Source organism: Capra hircus, chromosome 18 (genome assembly GCF_001704415.2).
Source record: "Capra hircus breed San Clemente chromosome 18, ASM170441v1, whole genome shotgun sequence".
Classification (NCBI taxonomy): Eukaryota; Metazoa; Chordata; class Mammalia; order Artiodactyla; family Bovidae; genus Capra; species Capra hircus.
Window position 1 is genome coordinate 60,961,125 of NC_030825.1, and position 20,702 is coordinate 60,981,826.

A 20,702-nucleotide genomic window follows, 5' to 3' on the forward strand; every position below is an offset into this window, starting at 1 on the left:
TATCTTTCTTATCCAGAGCTGATTTTACTAGATTCCAACGCAATATATTCTTTAATCCTATAACTATTGTTAATATAGCTTTATTTGTTCTAATTTTAAACTTACCACAAGGAGATACCTTGACAAGAGCAGAAAAACATTTCGAGGAATTGAAGGACTCTTCTCTTCCTCTGCCTATTTGGTACCAAGACAGGTTGAATAAACAATGGAAATCTGAGAAATTAATCTTATAGGGAAAGGGGTATGCTTGTATTTCCCCAGATGGATCCAACAAACTCACATGGCTTCCTCTTTGAAAGATCCGACCCAAGAGGGCCTCCAGCCTTCAACATAAGAGGCGAGACAACAAAAACCCCAGGAGGAAGAAATTCCAACACAGGCCATGGTGGCTCTAAAGATCTCCAGAAAGCACAGCCCTCAGCGGCATCGACCTTGATCTCCCCTCTTGGGGACAACTAAAAACCCTCACTAATCCAAGCTGAAAATCCAGTTTCTCAATAGAGAATGCCTCGGAGTCCTGAAAATATTTTTGTTGCCCTGCTTGCTTTCCTTGCTGGCGCCCCCCCGCCCCCCAACTCAAGCTGAACTAATCAATCACACTTACTGGGCTTACATACCCAACCCCCCTTTACTTCAGGTTGTAGAACGGACAGAGAAAGGGCCAATCCTATTAACCAATGACTCCATACATATGCCTTCTCCCTGGAGCCTTAAAGGGCCCTCACACCCTGAAGAAGGGAAACTAGTATCTCTCTAGGTTATGAAGTCCTTCCTTTGTGTATGGGCCCAGTAAAATTATGCATAAACGTTAGCAAAGAAACTTGGGCTTTTGCCCTGCCTCCAAATGGGACTTTCAGATATTGCTTAGATTATTTACTGCCCTTTCTTTGTCTGTGAACAATGTTTATACTACTGAAACTTTAGGGAAAGAGTTAGGGAAAGAACAAAGAACACTATGCAAAGAGTTTACTAATAAGAACTTTAAATATACTCTGGTTTGTTGGGACAAGTGTCAGGCCAAATCAGGAAAATTAATATTCCCTTGGTGTCTCTAATTTCTTGAAGAGATCTCTAGTCTTTCCCATTCTGTTGTTTCCCTCTATTTTTCTGCATTGATCCTATTCAATAATAGTACCTACAACTGGGAATAAATCAAATTTCATTTACAAAATATACATGATAATGCCTCTCTAAGTGTACAATTATTACAAAAAGAAATCTTTGAAATCTTTTCTAAACATCTGCCCTCTTCCACTAATTTGGAACCTTTAGCTGAACAACTAGCTGATCAACTATCTGGGTTAGACCCAGGTGGATGGTTTCAAAGCATTACTGACAGCACTGGGTCTGGAACTGTAATTTTGGTGATTGTTTTGACAATTATATTTGTCACTCACTGTTGCCTTCATGCAAAATTTTTAGAACTAAACAAACTCAAATGGTCAGAACCCTTTTTACAAATATTATAAATAAGTGGGAATTGTCAAGGAATGTTTAACAGGAGGATTCCAACGTGCTGTTTCTCATAAATCCTCTGTTCCTTATCAGCTGCTCCCAGGACTGAGGTCATAGGGTGAGACAGGCTTGAAACACCTTCAGTAAACATTCTCCTTAGGACAAAACTGCTTAGTCTTGATCCTCTTTTTTAAGGTATGGATTGTCTCATTAATCCCTTGTTCCCTTGGTAACGGTTGCTGTACATTTGGTTTTCTGATCTTTATCAAAAGAAATTTCTTGTACAACAGCCTATATATAGTCACAGAAAGAGCATTAAAGCACCTTTGCTCCATCAGAGCTTGGGTCCCTGTGTCTGTCTTTCTCTTTCTTATCGTCGACTCCAGACCTCCAGGTTCTGGTCCATTAAAGGACCCCAAGATTCCAATGCAATATATTCTTTAATCCTATAACTATTGCTAATACAGCTTTATTTGTTTAAAAATTTTAAACTTGATGCAAGCGGATATTTTGAGAAAGCAGAAAAAGGCATTGAAAGATATCTCCTTTCCTCTGCCCATTTGGTATCAAGATGGGTTGACTAAATGGAAATCTGGAAAATTAATATTACAGGGAAAGAGGTATGCTTGTATTTCTCCAGATGGACCCAACGAAATCAGTTGGTTCCCTCTTTGGAAGATCTGCCCCAGAGGAGCCACTGGCATTCAAGATAGAGAAGAAACGGTGAAATCCCCAGGAGGAGTTTCCAGTACAAGCCATGGCGACTTGAAAAGTTTCCAAGAAACACTCCACTCGAGGTCATCGACCTTATGATATCCCGACATGGGGACAGATAAAAACCCTTACTAATCAAGCTGAAAATCTGGTTTCTCAACAGGGAATGCCTCGGAATCCTGAAAATATTTTTGTCACTATGCTTGCTTTTGCTTCCTCCGCTCAGGCTGACTTGATTAATCACACTTATTGGGCTTATATACCTAACACCCCCTTTATTGCAGGATGTAGAATGGACAGATATAGGACCGGTTGTATTCACTAATGACTCAGTACATATGCCTCCTCCTTGGAGCTTGGAGGGCCCTCTCATCCTGAGAACGAAGGAAGATTAATTAACATTTCTCTAGGCTATAAACTCCTTCCTTTATGCATGGGCTCAGCCGAATTATGTATAAATGTTAGTCAACAGACTTGGGCTTTCATCCTGCCTCTAAAAAAGAACTTCCACACATTGTTTAGACTGTTTATTGCCCTGTCCTTTTATGAGAACCATGTCAATACTACCAAAACGCTAGGAAAATGACAAAAGTTGGAATGTAAGGGGTTTACTTATAAGGATTTTAAATATACTGTTTATTGAGTAGATGTCACGCTAAATCATGGAAATTAATGTTTGTAGCCAATTACATCACTGTTGATTGGGGACCCTATGGTATGTGGTTATCGAACTGCTCAGATGATATTAACACTACTATGTGTCATTATGTTACTCAAGTAACATGGAAGATTACCAACAGTTCAATGGAACACTTCCATGACAAAGGACTCCTTGGCTGGCTTGATGGTGGAATGGCACCTCCTCGCCCTCAAATTGTCCTCAATAAACAAATTGGGCCTGAGCAATGGGTCATCTGGAAACTTGCTACAAATACTGAAAAACTTGGAACTTGGACTGGATATTTCACAGGGACCATAGTCATAGTAACTATTCCTTCCATTATAATCATTCATATTTTATACAAGCTTGCATTCCCCTTCCTTTTGTTATCGCCATAGGAAACTTACAGTTTAATATGACTTTATGTTCTGTGACTTGTCTAGATTGCGAATTGTATACTTGTCTTAAATCTCTATTTCTCTAAAAACAAACTAATCCCTTTTGATTCTTCGATCTCGACATAGTCTGTGGTTGCCAGCAGATCTCCAACGACCCTGGAAAGTGGGTCCCATGGCAAGACATACTTCCCAGTTAGTCATTATATTACTCTGATGATCTAAGCGATTAATTAGATGCTTGATTCTTGGCATTTGGGGGTCAATAGCCATTTTCACCACTGCTACTATCACAGACACTGCTTTACTAACTTCAATTCAAACACAAATCTTTAGTCAAAACTGGACTAAAGATGCTCATACTATATGGGTCACTCAGGTTCAGAAAGATGAAAAAGTTCAAGATAAAATTCAGGAATTAAAAACAGCCATCCAATGGGCTGGAGATCAATTAATAGATTTTCAAAAACAAGTATTATTAAACTGTGATTGGAATTCTACTCAATTTTGTGTCACTCCTCTTCGGTTCAACCATAGTGCTTACAATTGGGAAAAAAATAAAATTTCATTTGGAAGATATGCATAATAATGCTTCCTTTAAAGTACAGTTGTTGCAAAAGGAAATCCTTGAAACCTTCTCTAAGAGTCTACCCTCTTCCAACAATTTGGAAACCTTAGCTGAACAGCTAGCTGATCAATTATCTGGGCTAGACCCTCGAAGATCAAGGCATTACACATAGTATTGGATGTGGAACTATAACACTGATAATTATCCTGGTGATTTTATTTGTAACATACCGATGCCTTTCAACTAAAATTGTTCAACTAAACAAACTCACTTGCTCAAGGCCTTTTTCACAAAAGTAACTACAGTCATCCTCAACTATGAAAAAATAAAAAAGGGGGACCTGTCAGGGCACATTCAACTTTAAAGGATCCAACATGATATTTTCTTCTTTTGTGTGCCGTTTCTCAAAGACTCTGTTCTTTATCAGTTCCTGGAAAACAGGAACAAGCAGAGCTGCACGCAGTTCTCAGGACTGAGGTCATGAGAAAGAGCATCTGCTTGGAATCCATTCAGTGACTCCCTTCAGTGACCTTTTACTTGAAGGTAATCTATTCAGTTATGCCCCTCTTCCTCAGGATATGGAATACTTTCTGGCCCTTTCAATATTGTTATTTGCTTGGCTTTGTTTTTCCTCAATTTTTTAATGCGTAAAGTTGCCTTGTATAAAGATATATAAACATGTGCTTCTGCAAATAAAGCACACTTGTTTCACTTGAGACTTGGGTCCCCTGCATCCTTCTTCTCATCGACTCCAGTCCCCAGGTCCCGCTCTAAAAAGACCGTGACAGCTCTGTCTTCAATTTCCACAAATAAGAGTAACTCTTCTTTAATCATATATACAACAGTATTTCTATCCAATGGAGACTATGACCCTATTCCTATGCATTGTTCCTAGCACACCATCAGTCCCTGGTAAGTGTTCCTCTCCTCCTACGAAAAGCCCAGGCCCTTTAACATCTTGCCTACTCTGTTCAAGGTCAGTTGGTAGAACATTATGTTTTATAACAGGCTGGACTATGTACGGAAGGGTTTCCTGATCCTAGTGACCATGATGAGTCATGTTCTAGTGTCACATTATTTTCTCCCCTGCCTTTTGCTAATTCACAAATAGTATTGAATTTCGTAATTGAGGCTGTGTGTTTTTCCCGGAAACATGGACGTGAATGAATTGTATCTAATGAAGTCGGTCCCTTCATCTCGTTGATTCCTTCCCAGAGACCATCGTGAAACGCATGTAGCAAATGCATTTGATCAATGTATTACCAAAGCCAAGCTTAGAGCTCACCACACAACAGGCCAAAAAACTGAGAGAATACTTGTTGGACAAGGAATAGTGACTTTATCCAGGAAAGCCAGGAGACCAAAAAGATGCTGGACTACTGTCCCAAAGAATCATTTTTGCTGAGTTAGAATTCGGGTTTCTTTTACACGAAAAGATCTCTATAGCTTCTCTTCAAATATGGACTTACAGCAGTTGCTGAGTACCTGAACTAAAGTCATCAGGGAATACATATAGTGAAAAAGGCAAAGGATTTGCCACATCCACTGAGTCTGGGAAGTATGGCTCCACAATATTCCTATCTTGTGACTTTTGGGTAAAATCCTTGCCACACACATTACATTGCTGTGTGTTTTCTCCAGGATAAATACTTTGATACTACTGGTGAGATGTGAGGATAGGGTTATTATTATTTTTTTAAAAAAAGCTGTGAAATTGGTGACGAATCTTTCTAGAATGAATTCATGTTCTAAAGACCTGACTAATAAATACATATATATCTGGCTTCTATCCAGTATGAATTTTCTCATGAAGCCTAAGATGTTGCCACACTCATGATATTTGTATGGTTTCTCAGTAGGATGAATTCTCTGAGCAACATTAGGGTGTAAATTTTGAACTTTGAAATTTGAAGACTTCTACCATATACCACATTCACATCAGTTTCTCTCATGTATGGATTTTCTGATGTTTAGTGAGTGCTGATACCTGAGTAAAGGATTTTCCACAATCGAAACATTTGAAAGGTTTCTCTATATGTGTACTCCGATGTCTTTTAAGTTGTGAATTTTGACTGAAGAACTTGCCACATTCATTACATCTGAAAGGTCTCTCTCCAGTATGAATTCTCCAGTGAAGTTGAAGATGTGGTTTTTGCCGGAAGACTTTTCCACACTCATCACATTTGTAAGGTTTCTCACCAGTATGAACTGTCTGATGCCTTAAAAGGGTTGACTTTACACGAAAGGCCTTGCCACACTCATCACATTTGTAAGGTTTCTCTCCAGTATGAACTGTCAGATGCCTTATAAGGATTGACTTTACACGAAAGGCCCTGCCACACTGATCACATTTGTAAGGTTTCTCACCAGTATGAACTGTCTGATGCTTTATAAGGGTTGACTTTACAGGAAAAGCCTTGCCACACGCATCACATTTGTAAGGTTTCTCTCCAGTATGAACTGTCTGATGCCTTAAAAGCGTTGACTTTACAGGAAAGGCCTTGCCACACTCATCACATTTATAAGGTTTCTCTCCAGTATGAACTGTCTGATGACTTAAAAGGTTTGACTTTACACAAAAGTCCTTGCCACACTCATCACATTTGTAAGGTTTCTCTCCAGTATGAACTGTCTGATGCCTTAAAAGGGATGACTTTACACGAAAGGCCTCGCCACACTCATCACATTTGTAACGTTTCTCTCCAGTATGAACTGTCTCATGACTTAAAAGGATTGACTTTACACGAAAGGCCTTACCACACTCATCACATTTGTAAGGTTTCTCACCAGTATGAACTGTTTGATGACTTAAAAGTGTTGACTTTACACGAAAGGCCTTGCCACACTCATCACATTTGTAAGGTTTCTCTCCAGTATGAACCGTCTGATGACTAGCAAGGTTTGAATTTCGGCCGAAGACTTTGTCACATATATCACATTTAAACAATTTCTTTCCTGTATGAATTTTCTTATGTCTCCTGAGGTGTGAGCTGTGAGTAAAGGCTTTGCCACACTCATCACATTTGTAAGTTTTCTCTCCAGTATGACCTGTCTGATGACTTAAAAGGGTTGACTTTACACAAAAGGCCTTGCCACACTCATCACATTTGTAAGGTTTCTCTCCAGTATGACCTGTCTGATGACTTAGAAGGGTTGACTTTACACAAAAGGCCTTGCCACACTCATCAGATTTGTAAGCTTTCTCTCCAGTATGAACTGTCTGATGACTTAAAAGGGTTGACTTTACACGAAAGGCCTTGCCACACTCACCACATTTGTAAGGTTTTTCCCTTTGTGCTTTGAGTTCTTGTGTTATTACTGAAGGATTCATAAAATCATTCCCATATATATTAGAAACACTGGTTTGGACACAAGGAGGAATTCTTTGAAGTGGTGAAAATGAGAAATTGTTGTTGACAGAACTCTTAACTTCATTATATTCAGAGATTATCCTGCCAGTTTGAAATATCTGCAGTTTATTCTCAAAGTTAAATCCAAATCTCTTTCCAAAGGGCTTGATGCCTGTATCCTTTCTATCATGCGAATCTCTTCTATCAGGCACATTTCCATTAAGGCTTACAGGTGTCCCTTTGTAATTTCTTTTGTCATCTCTCCCCTGATACTCAAAGTCACACATATTGTTCTGACTTTCCCAAAGATGAAAATGTTTGATTTCACAGCTTTCAGGTCTTCCCTGCATCAATTTTTGGAATGTTTCTTGTTTATCACTGTTCACTTTGGGTTGTAAAAGCTTGATCACATGTGTAGGAGCGATATCTACAAGATAAAAAGAATCATAGTTATCCTGCTCACAATAATTCAAAAATAAATGTTTCATGTTGAATATATATTACACCAAAAGTAATACTTACATCACGTTATGAAACACCACAATGATGACCTTAAGTGTTTAGAAACACTAAGGGAATAGAATTCTTAACTTAAGAAAGTATAACATAAATTCACCGTTAAGGTAGACTAGTTTTAAAAAACATCCGCCAAACACACACTCACACTGGACAATGTTATGCCAACTCTCAAAAGGAGAGTGTTTTTCTACCAGGACCCTTAGGAATGTATCAACAGTTGTCTCAAATTGAAAAGAAAAATATTGCACTATCATTGTATTCTGCAAACTTACTGTACATAAATAAATTCTAAACAATATATTATATATTGTAACAGTCAATAATCCAAAACCAAGCTTACCCAATTAATAATTAACTATTCGTAATTGCTTGTTTACAATTGAAAACAAATGAGAAGATGAAGAATATGAATAAAACAATTTTTTGGAAACAACATAGTTTTCTAAATCTGCTATAGAACTATGTACCTAAAAAGAAAAGGCATTTTACAACATTAACAATAGTATGTGTCAGCTGTATTGCAGAATACATGCTAAAAGACCGTCATCTGTAAATGACACATAAATTAAGATGTAAAATATTCACCAGTTTTCTAACAGCCAATAAACAAAGCAATCCCTACCTATGTTGTTGTTCAGTCGCTCAGTCAGGTTTGCCTCTTTGCAACACTGTAGACTGTAGCTCACTCCACTCCTCTGTCCTGGGATTTGCCAGGCAAGAATAGTGGAGTGGGTTGCCATTTCCTTCTCCATGGGATCTTCCTGACTCAGGGATCAAACCTGCATCTTCTGCATGAGCAGATGAATTCTTTACTACTGAGCCACCAAGGAAGGCTAATCTATAACCATGCACTATTCTTAATTACCTAGTTTAATGGCACCAAAATATAATAAATAAAAAGTGAGTGCTTTGTGTATTTATTGACTAGGGTCAGACACAATATTGCTGAAAAATGTTGCAAGTGAAACGCATACAAGATATAATGTAGTTGAGGTTTGACAGAAAACAAAATTCGGTAAAGCCATTATCCTTCAATTAAAAATAAATAAAATGTTAGAGAAGATATAATGTAAACCTAGAACAAATAATTTCACAATTTGTATGGGAATACAAAAAACCTCGAATAGCCAAAGCAATCTTGAGAAAGAAGAATGGAACTGGAGGAATCAACCTGCCTGACTTCAGGCACTACTACAAAGCCACAGTCATCAAGACACTATGGTACTGGCACAAAGACAGAAATATAGATCAATGGAACAAAATAGGAAGCCCAGAGATAAACCCACGCACCTATGGACACCTTATCTTTGACAAAGGAGGCAAGAATATACAATGGATTAAAGGCAATCTCTTTAACAAGTGGTGCTGGGAAAACTGATCAACACTTGTAAAAGAAGGAAACTAGATCACTTTCTAACACCATACACAAAAATAAACTCAAAATGGATTAAAGATCTAAACGGAAGACCAGAAACTATAAAACTCCTAGAGGAGAACATAGCCAAAATACTCTCCGCATACATCACAGCAGGATGCTCTATGACCCACCTCCAGAATATTGGAAATAAAAGCAAAAATAAACAAATGGGACCTATTTAAACTTAAAAGCTTCTGTACAACAAAGGAAACTATAAGCAAGGTGAAAAGACAGCCTTCTGAATGGGAGAAAATAATAGCAAATGAAGCAACTGACAAACAACTAATCTCAAAAATATACAAGCAACTCCTGCACCTCAATTCCAGAAAACTAAACGACCCAATCAAAAAATGGGCCAAAGAACTAAATAGACATTTCTCCAAAGAAGACATATGGATGGCTAAAAAACACATCAAAAGATCCTCAACATCACTCATCAGAGAAATACAAGTCAAAACCACAATGAGGTACCATTTCACGTCAGTCAGAATGGCCGCGATCCAAAAGTCTATAAGCAATAAATGCTGGAGACGGTGTGGAGAAAAGGGAACCCTCTTACACGGTTGGTGGGAATGGAAACTAGTACAGCTACTATGGAGAATAGTGTGGAGATTCCTTAAAAAACTGGAAATTGAACTGCCTTATGACCCAGCAATCCCACTGCTGGGCATACACACCAAGGAAACCAGAATTGAAAGAGACACGTGTACCCCAATGTTCATCGCAGGACTGTTCATAATAGCCAGGACATGGAAGCAACCTAGATGTCCATCAGCAGATGAATGGATAAGAAAGCTGTGGTACATATACATAATGGAATATTACTCAGCCATTAAAAAGGATTCATTTGAATCAGTTCTAATGAGGTGCATGAAACTGAAGCCTATTATAGAGAGTGAAGTAAGCCAGAAAGAAAAACACCAAAACAGTATACTAATGCATATATATGGAATTTAGAAAGATGGTAACGATAACCCTGTATGTGAGACAGCAAAAGAGACACAGATGTATAGACAATCTTTTGAACTCTGTGGGAGAGGGAAAGGATGGGATGATTTGGTAGAATGGCATTGAAGGATGTATAATATCATATATGAAATGAATCACCAGTCCAGGTTCGATGCATGATACTGGATGCTTGGGGCTGGTGCACTGGGACGACCCAGAGGGATGCTATGTGGAGGGAGGAGGGAGAGGGGTTCAGGATGGGGAACACGTGTATACCTGCGGTGGACACATGTTGATTTATGGCAAAACCAATACAATCTTGTAAAGTAATTAACCTCCAATTAAAATAAATAAATTTATATTTTAAAAAAGATATAGTCATATCATAAAGAACATGACAGAATATAGATATTACCTTTTTTAAATAAAAATAAATTTTGAATATTTACTACAAAACATTTACTACTGACAGCACAATTTGCTTTAAAGGCTTGAGGTAAATTAATATGCTTTTTCTCTAATCAGAGCAGGAGACACACCCAATTGGACCACAAAGTGGTAAGAGAACCAGGATATGAATCTGAACCTACAGACTGAGAAAACTTATTTGAAAACATGACCACCCACTGAATGAATAAACTAGAAAATATTTTTAAAAAAATACACGGAACTTAGAAAATATCAGGGAAAATACAAGACAGAAGTAGTCTGTTTAACAATTATTCAACCATCCCATCTCAAAATGGGTTGTGAGTCATCATGGATGCACAGTGTGATTTAGGTCATGTCCTGAGAAACGTGTTCAATAAATGATCAGAGATTATCTTTACAGTGAGAGCATGTAGAAGCTAGAGGGATGTGATAGGTAAGAACAATGTTTCCATCCATATCAAGGTACTATGTGAGGATTGGTCAGGACTAAGAAAGGGCCTGCGTGGAGCATAAGATACACAGGTTTATGTCAGATATCAGCTTGTGACTGCATGTCTTTGTGAAAATAACTGAGAGCACAAACTAATATACTGACCTTAAAAGAAAAGAACTGGTTCAGCAGGTTTATGGGCATATACTATGGGTATGGGACAGAAATAAGAGAGATTTTTAAAGTGACTGTGATATATGGAGAAAGCAGGATAAGACCTGTTATACTATTTACAATGTAATGTATCCAACTCTGATTTTATAACTTACAATGGAATGCTTATATTCAAGAAAAACATATACAATATTCCAGGATATTGTGTTAAGAATCTTATTAGCAGAAATCAGAAGGAAAATCCAGGAAAAGGCTATCTAAACCTGCATTCCTCTGCCAAGTATGATTAACCTCTCTATTGAACATTTATTTCATTTCTTCTTCCACACATGTTCATCTCAAGATCGAGGAGTATCAAAGAAAAGGAGGGATTGACACTGACTCTGGAAGACCTTCCCAGTTACAAAAGCCTTTCTGAGGCATCCAACTCTTTTTTGTAGGAAAAGGCTTTATTTTCCTAGACCTTCCCTGAGTTCAAAAGAGCAGATTCAAAAAGTTACTAACACATTAAAGGACATGAAAGGATCATACCATGATCAAGTGGGATTTATTGCAGGGATGCAAGATTTCTCAATATCCACAAGTTAATCACCATGATACACCACAGTAACAGTTGAAGACTAAAAGCCGTATGATCATCAATAGAAGCAGAAAAGGATCTGACAAAATTCAAGTGCCATTTATGATAAAAAACTCTTGAGAATGTCAGCACAGATGGACCCTACCTCAACATAATTAAGACTGTATATGTCAAACACACAGCTAACATCATACTCAACAGGGAAAAACTGAAAGCACTCCCCTTAGCAACATGAATAAGACAAGAATGTTCACTATTGCCACTTTGATTGAACATATTTTTGGAAGTCCTAGCCACAACAATCAGAAAAGAAAAAGAAATAAAAGGAATTCAAGGTAAAAAAAAAAAAAAAAAAAGAAGTAAAACTGTCACTATGATGCTACACACAGAAAATCCCGAAGATGCCACCAGATGACTACTAGACCTCATCAATGAACAGAGTAAACTTGCTGAATACAAAATATATAGAGAACTGCTGCATATCTATACACTAATAATGATATATCACAAAGTGAAATTAATGAAACAATCCCATTCACCACCTCAGAGAAAACAATACAATTCTAATAAACCTACCTAAAAAGTCAGAAGAACTGTACTCATGAAACTAGAAGATGCTGATGACTGATACCAAAGATGACACAAACAGATGGCACAAACATATACCATGTTCTTGGATTGAAAGAAGTAACACTGTCAAAATGACCATATAATCCAAGGCAATCTACATATTCAATGCACCCTTATCAAATTAACAATGACATAATTCATAAAACAAAGAAAAACTTAATTTCTACCAAAATACAAGACCCTAATATCTAAAATGATCTTGAGAAAGAACAGAGCTGGAGGAATCATGTTCCCTGAGTTCAGACTATACTACCAACTGACAGTCAACAAAGTCAAAGTGAAGTCGCTCAGTTGTGTCCAACTCCTTGAAACCCCATCAACTGTAGACTACCAGGTTCCTCTGTCCATGGGGTTTTCCAGGCAAGAATACTGAAGTGGGTTGCCATTTCCTTCTCCAGCAGATCTTCCTGACCCAGGGACTGAACCAGGGTCTCCTGCATTGTAGGCAGATGGCTTTACCATCTGAGCCACCAGGGAAGTGGTATGATGATGGTACAAAACAGAAACACACATCAGTAGAACAGGACAGAAAACCCAGAAATAAACCAAATTACTCAGAGTCAATTATTCTATAACAAAGGAGGAAAGAATACAGAATGAAGAAGTCTCTTTAATAAGTGATGCTGGGATAAATGGATAGTTACATGAAAAAGAATGAAATTCCAACATTCTCTAACACCACATACAAAAATAAACTCAAAATGTGTTAAACATCTAAATGCAAGACCAAATACTATAAAATTCATAGTGGAAAACAAATGCAAAATACTGACATAAATGTCGGCAAAATTTTTTTAAATCTATCTCTTAAGAGTCATGGTAATAAAAGCAAAATCAAACAAATGAGGCCTAATTAAATTTAAAACCTTTTTGCAGAGCAAAGGAAACCAAAAAAAGAACAAAAATTCAACTTTTGGACTAGGAGACTATATATGCAAATAATGCTACCTATAAGGAATTTATTTCCAAAATATACAAACAGTTCATACAGCTTAATATCAAAATAAACAAACAAACAAGCCAATCAAAAACTGGGCAGAAGATCAAAACAGATACTTCTCCAACGGAGACAAACAGATGGCCAACAGTCACCTGAAAAGATGTTTGATGTCTCTACTTAGGAGAGAAATGCAAATCAAAACCACAAAAATGTATCACCTCACACTGGTCAGAATGACCACCATCAAAAACCCTACAAACAATAAATGCTTGAGAGGGTGTGGAAAAAAGAGAACCCTCCTACCCTGTTGGAAGGAACATAAATTGGTACTGCCACTTTGGAGAATAGTATGGAGGTTCCATAAAGAACTAAAACTAGAGCTATCACATGAACCAGCAATTCCAATCCTGGGCATATATCCAGAAAGGATGAAAACTAATTCAAAATGATACATGCACCCCAATGATATTAGCAGCACTATTTATACCAGGCAAAACATGGCAGCAACCTAAATGTTCACTGACAAAGGGATAAAGAATATGTGGTACATATATACAAGGAAATATTGTGAAGTGAAAGTAGCTCAGTCGTGTCCAACTCTTTAAGACCCCATGACCTGCAGCCTGCCAGACTCTGCTGTCCATGAAATTCTCCAGGCAAGAACACTGGAGTGGGTTGCCACCCCCACAGCATAAAACACAACGAAGTAACACGTTTTGCAGCAATATACAGACTTGGGGATTATTCTAAGTGAAATCAGACAGAGAAAGACAAGTATCATAGGATATTATATGTTGAACTGAAATAAATGATACAAATGCACTTATTCACAAAATAAACTCACCAGCATAAAACACAAACTTATGGTTACCAAAGGGGATAGTACAGGATGGTGATGGGGACAGGAAAGGGAGAGATAAATTAGGAGTCTGAATATATACAAACTAATGTATATACAAAATAGATAAACAACAGGAACCTATGATATAGCTCAGGGAACTATATTGAGTATCTTGTAAACTGCTGTATACCTGAAACACAACCTTGTTAATTAACTATACTTAAAAAGTGGAGAAGGAAATGGCAACCCAATCCAGTATTTTTCCCTGGAGAATCCCACAGACAGAGGAGCCCGGTGGGCTGCCGTCTATGGGGTCGCACAGAGTCGGACACAGATGAAGTGACTTGGCATGCATGCATGTATGCATGCATTGAAGAAGAAAATGGCAAACCACGCCAGTGTTTCTGCCTGGAGAATCACAGGGACAGAGGAGCCTGGTGGGCTGCCGTCTGTGGGGTCGCACAGAGTCAGACACGACTGATGCAACTTAGCAGCAGCAGCACCAGCAGACCTAAAAAGAATGATTAAAACAAAAACAAAAACACCTCTTGCGGAGATGTTCAAAAGATGTTTCACAAGGGTGTAAAAACTACTAAATGGGGGAAGCAGTCTATGAAACAAAATATGTTGACAAAACTGAATACCCACCAGCAAAAGAATTTACTTGGAACACTATCTTACACTACAGACAAAAACAAACTCAAAAGTGTTCAAAGACCTAAACCTAAGTCCCAAATGTATAAAACTCCTAGAAGTAAACGTGCAGGAAATGTTTCTGGAAACTGGACTCACAAATGATTTACCAGATATAACACCAAAAGCACAGGCCACAAAATAAAACCAGATATTAATAAATTGAACTATATCAAAATTATAAACTACTCGGCATTAAAGTGCAAGGAGTTTGAAAAGACAATCAACAGTAAAAGAGAAAATATGTGGAAATCATACATCTGATAGTAAATGAGTACAAAGAATATATAAAGAATTTTAAGAGGGACTGATCACCAGTTCCACCATAGGGACCATTCCCCAATCAACCATCCAACGCATTGCAAATACAAAATAGAAACACTAAAAGTAACATAGAAATTTGAACTCAGTGATAAAATAAAATACTTACAATGGATAGAACAACAGCACAGCCAATAGCCCCATAGATATGAGAATGTGAACTTGGACAAAGTTGTCCTGGGATAAATTCCCATACCATTTACAGAGGCTAAAATATATGGTCCTTGATACACATCAACAACACTGTCATGGTGCCCTTGACAGAGTCTCCAAACCAGAAAATAACCTGGAAAGATGTATCAGGCTCTCGTGATACTTTCTCTCTCATCATCCTAGAACATACTGATCACTCTACTGGATAGCTTCAAGTGGTAACTTTGTACAGAGCAAGAAAATAACATTAGGAATAGTGTCTCCATCACAGTTTTCTGTTACCTACTAAATCCACTCCACACAGACTCACCAGAGGCTGCCAATTAAACATAGGTGGATTATCACAGCAAGGAAACCAGATAAAATTTCAGACCCTCAGAAATATATTTCAAAGAAATTGAAGAGGTAAAATGATACAAAGCAAGGAGAATGGAACATCAGGAACAGCTGACATTCCCAGACGGGGCAGAGCAGCACAAGAGTAAAACTAACACAACATGAGGGTCAGACATTACAGCATCTTGAGATGGGACCACGCGCTCAGCCTACAGATGGCAAGCTAAGAGCGTGAGAGTCACATATCCTCCCCTCGTAGGATCTAGGATCAAAAAGACGATCTCTCTACACACTCTTACATTTTCCTAAGTAACAACCACAGAGGATCCAATCCACCAACTTGTCCCACTCCTAAACAGAAAAAAACAGCCCTTTAGAGATACTCGTTTTTCTTTATATGTTGTATTTTTGGCTACTTTTACATCACTCCCCACTGTCCAGAGCTTTTTCTCAGGCTCCAATGTGGAGATAATATTAAGATCAGAAGCAGAAATTCTAGGACTCCCCTGGTGATCCAGTGGTTAAGACTCTGCATTTCCAATGCAGGGGGTGCAGGTTTGATCCTTAGGGAACTAAGATCCCACATGCAGAATGGTGCAGCCATAAAAAAGTAAACAAGCAAGGGAAAACAAATAAATATACAGCGTTATCAAAACAAAGAAATCTAAAGTGCTGTGGATTTTTTTAAACCCTGAGCCAAAAGTCAAAAGGTAGAAAATAGGAAATCGGGTTTTTTGTTTTTTGGGTTTTTTTTTAACATTTGCCAGTGAGCTTTGTACATAATTAAGCTCTGCGACAACCTCAGATATGACATGAAACAGACACAGCATCTGAAGAGGGTCCGTTTAACCTTCTGAAGCTGTGTCATGCCCCAGTCACCAGAACTCTCAGATGGAAGACATCAGGGCCTCCCAAGGGGCACACAGGGAAAATGCAGATACCCAAGGGCAGCTCTGGAAGGAAGTCATCCTCACCCACAGACAGCAGGTTCCTGTAGGTCTCCAGCATCACGTCCCTGTACAAGGCCCTCTGAGGAGGGTCTAGGAATTCCCACTCCTCCTGAGTGAATTCGATGGCCACATCCTCAGAGGTCAGTCGTTCCTGAAATGAAACCACATGTCACCAAAAGGGCCATGAAAAGTTCTCATTTTCATGCAAAAGAGAAGGGTAGTAAGGGGTAAGGATTTATGAGATCCTCCAATTAATATGGATTTTTCATCATTGTTCAAAATCCATGAAATATATAAAGATAAACCTCAACATTGTTTTGGCTATACAGAAGTGTCAGATATTATGTTCTACCCAGTGAGTGCAATTCATTATCTAGATGAGGTACAGCATGAGTGGTGTCTTCAGAGATGACAAACTCCACGGCACTTTTAATGGAAAGGTCAAATTTTTCAGGTATGATGTTGATAACAGCAGCAAGGACCAAAAGTGTCTAAGGGCTTCCTGTTGCTCTAAATTACTGTAGTATTACTCTAAACATTAAATAAGTACTTTACAGGCAAGAACCTGTCATCAATATAATAGCTCATTAAAGAATCATCTGTTCTCACCTTAGAGAAGAAAACCTGGGTCACAGACACTCTGAGAAACTTGACTCAGATCAAGAAGGTAAGAAACGTTACATGAAGCACCTGAATTCAGAAGCTTGGGCTCAGCAACTGAAGCTTAAGCATCTAACAGTGAAGTAATACAGAGAACATTGCAAGTCCTTTGACAGAGGGCTCCTGAAGAAAACTTGAAAGAAGTCCAAGGTGAACCTCCTCCCTGCCCCTGTCTTCTCTGCAGGGGGAGCAGCTCTCGGGCCTCGAGCCTTCATCCCTTGAAAATGGACACCTGTGACAAATTAGTCTCTACCCACTCCCTGATTGGGAGAACCTTCCCCCTGTTGAGTGATCACTGTCTGCAGTGGTGGTGAAGGACTGGAGACACTGACCAATGAGAGCCACAGCAGCTTGGCAGACCCAGGTTCCCAGAACATCTCACTTATTCCTAGCCACAGCTTCCAAACCAGTGCCATTTCAAAGGACTCTGACACAGCAGCCAAGTTCCCTGGAGCTGGAGCTGCCACAGCAGGGGTGGCTGGCTCCTGGGCTGGAAGTGGGACTGTGTTCGGGAGCTTCATCACTGTTATGCCAGGAACCCTTCTCTGAAACAGTAGCTCTTCTACGCCATGGGCTTGGCCCTCTCAAAGGCCATGGGGCTCTTTTGCCTGATGGTGGTCTAGCTCATCTTCTTCACCATATGAAGGAGCTGTTTCCACCTCTCATAGTTCTTTCTCATGTGTCTGCCCTGTATGTTCCCTTTCCTGGAACTCCCCAGGCAGCCTGGGGAAAGTGTGGGCTCAAGGTTTGACAGAAGGTAAACAAATAAATATTGTATTAATATGAAAAAAAAAATCCAAGGTGAACAATGTGGAATGGCATGAAAGGTCACTATAGATGTGGATACAGAAACACAACTGTTAGTAATATACTACTTAAAACACAAACAGGATTGTTTAGAAAATTCCAAGGCCACAGATTATACTGATAACATAATTTCAGGTGGAAAAGAAAGGTGATAAGTAGTTTTTAAATCATGATGTCCTCTACCTAAACCACAAACTTGCACATGCATGCATGCTTATCATTAAAAAATTAACTGACATGAGAGGATTCGTCTTTTCACAGATTTTTTTGGACAATTTTATATCATCCTTTTATTCACATGTATTTCAGCATCTTTCAGACGATAAAAATGTATCCTCTGTACTCAGCTGACTTTGTCAACAGGATTGTATACTAGGCTACCAAAAGAAAACTCGTAAAAACATTAAAAAAAAAAAAAAGAATACTTGAACTCAAAACAAAATTACCATATACAAAGATACAAATACAATTTTATCCAATTAAATTTACATAGCAAGGCATTAACAGAAGCCAAAGACTTTCTTTGCTTTTTTCCATTAATAAGACAGTGATTTGAAATTAGAAGAGTCATTAGATTATGACCAAAAAAAATTATCACAATAGCAAAGTAATAAAGCTTCTTGGAGAATTAAAAATCATGGCAAAAAAAAGAATATGGAAAAAAATATAGTTATTAAGCAAGACTATCTCAAGAAACATCATGATAGGAAGGAAACTTTCAATACATTCCTTCTGAAATTATAGTGGCATGAAAGGAGCTGTCCAGGGTGCCTGTCTTTTACCACCATACGATGCACATGAGCAGGGGCCACTAGAAGTAACAGGAGGAAAAAACCAGGGCAAGAGACACAGAGTTTGTCAGAGCTGAAACAGGTAGCACTCACAAACCTAAGGACATGGAAAGGTGAAAAGTGAAAGGATGGAAAAACACAATCCATCCTAAAGAGAGCAGGGGAGACTGTAATATCAGACAAAATGAACTGAAGGAAAAAAAAAGTGCAATGAGATAAATATTGTATAATGATAAAACAGTCAATTTACTAAAAAGCTGTAACAAGTAAAAATATATATACATCTAACATTAGATATCTCAGAAAAATGAAGCAAACATTGAACAGCCATGTACAGATCACACTGCCCAACAAAAGCAGAAAACACATGTATCTCAAGGACACATAAAACATTCTCTATGAGAGACCACATATTGGGCCAAAATTAACCATTTTAAGAGACTGATACCATAAAAGTATCTTTCCTAACAACAACGAAATAAACACAAGAAAAAAAGAAAATTCCTCACATGTGGACATTAAACAACTCACTCTTACACCACAAATGAGTCTAAGAAAAAATTACATGGAAATTTTTAAATACATGGATGAAAACGAAAGACAATATTACAAAATTTATAACACACAGAGAACACTGTAGTAAAAGAAAGTCTGAACTGTTAAATGCTTACAGTAAAAAAAGAAAAGATCTTAAATCTGAAATCCATTTTTAGATCTCTAGGAAGCCGAAAACAGAAAACAAACTAAACTCAAGTTTAGCAGAAGGATACATGTAAATAAGAAAGATAAACCAGAGAGACAATAGAAAGAAGAAAAATATAAAAATCAACACGCCAAGAGTTGATGTTTTGAAAAACCTGTATAGGAAAAACCCACCTAGAGTAAGGAATTAGAATGAAAACTGACCTTTTGTAGTCCTGTGGCCACTGCTGAGTTTTCCAAATTTGCTGGCATACTGAATGCAGCACTTCCACAGCATCATCTTTCAGGATTTGAAATAGCTCAACTAGAATGCCATTACCTCCACTAGCTTTGTTCATAGTGATGCTTTCTAAGACCCACTTGACTTCACATTCCAAGATGTCTGGCTCTAGATTAGTGATCACATTATCATGATTATCTGGGTCGTGAAGATCTTTTTTCTACAGTTCTTCCGTGTATCCTTCCCACCTCTTCTTAATATCTTCTGCTTCTGTTAGGTCCAGACCATTTCTGTCCTTTACCGAGCCCATCTTTGCATGACATGTTTCCTTGGTATCTCTAATTTTTGGGAAGAGATCTCTAGATTTTCCCATTCTGTTATCTTCCTCTAATTCTTTGCACTGATCGCTGAAAATGGCTTATCTCTTCTTGCTATTTTCTGGAACTCTGCATTCAGATGCTTATATCCTTCCTTTTCTCCTTTGCTTTTCGCCTCTCTTCTTTTCACAGCTACTTGTAAGGCCTCCACAGACAGCCATTTTTCTTTTTTGCATTTCTTTTCCATGGGGATGGTCTTGATCCCTGTCTCCTGGACAATGTCACGAACCTCATTCCATAGTTCATCAGGCACTCTATCTATTAGATCTAGGCCCTAAAATCTATTTCTCACTTCCACTGTATAATCATAAGGGATTTGATTTCGGTCACACCTGAATGGTCTAGTGGTTTTCCCTACTCTCTTCAATTTGAGTCTGAATTCGGAAATAAGGGGTTCATGATCTGAGCCACAGTCAGCTCCTGGTCTTGTTTTTGTTGACTGTATAGAGATTCTCCATCTTTGGCTACATGGAATATAATCAATCTGATTTTGGTGTTGACCATCTGCTGATGTCCATGTGTAGAGTCTTCTGTTTTGTTGGAAGAGGGTGTTTGCTATGACCAGGGCATTTTCTTGGCAAAACTCTATCAGTCTTTACCCTGCTTGATTCTGCATTCCAAGGCCAAATTTGCCTGTC

At 38.2% G+C, this 20,702-nt stretch overlaps 1 protein-coding gene and 1 pseudogene across 1 annotated transcript in view; one reads left to right on the forward strand and one right to left on the reverse strand.

Moving 5' to 3' along the window:
• LOC102191318 (zinc finger protein 160-like) overlaps positions 5,110 to 20,702 on the reverse strand; it is a 35,990-nt gene continuing 20,397 nt past the window's right edge. The window contains exons 3-4 of the mRNA XM_018062998.1: positions 16,532 to 16,658; positions 5,110 to 7,570 (exon numbers count right to left, since the gene is read on the reverse strand). Of these exons, the coding sequence (XP_017918487.1) occupies positions 5,742 to 7,570; positions 16,532 to 16,658 (1,956 nt within the window). The 3' untranslated portion in view covers positions 5,110 to 5,741. The remainder of the gene's footprint in view (positions 7,571 to 16,531; positions 16,659 to 20,702) is intronic.
• LOC108638031 lies at positions 17,346 to 18,168 on the forward strand (annotated as a pseudogene).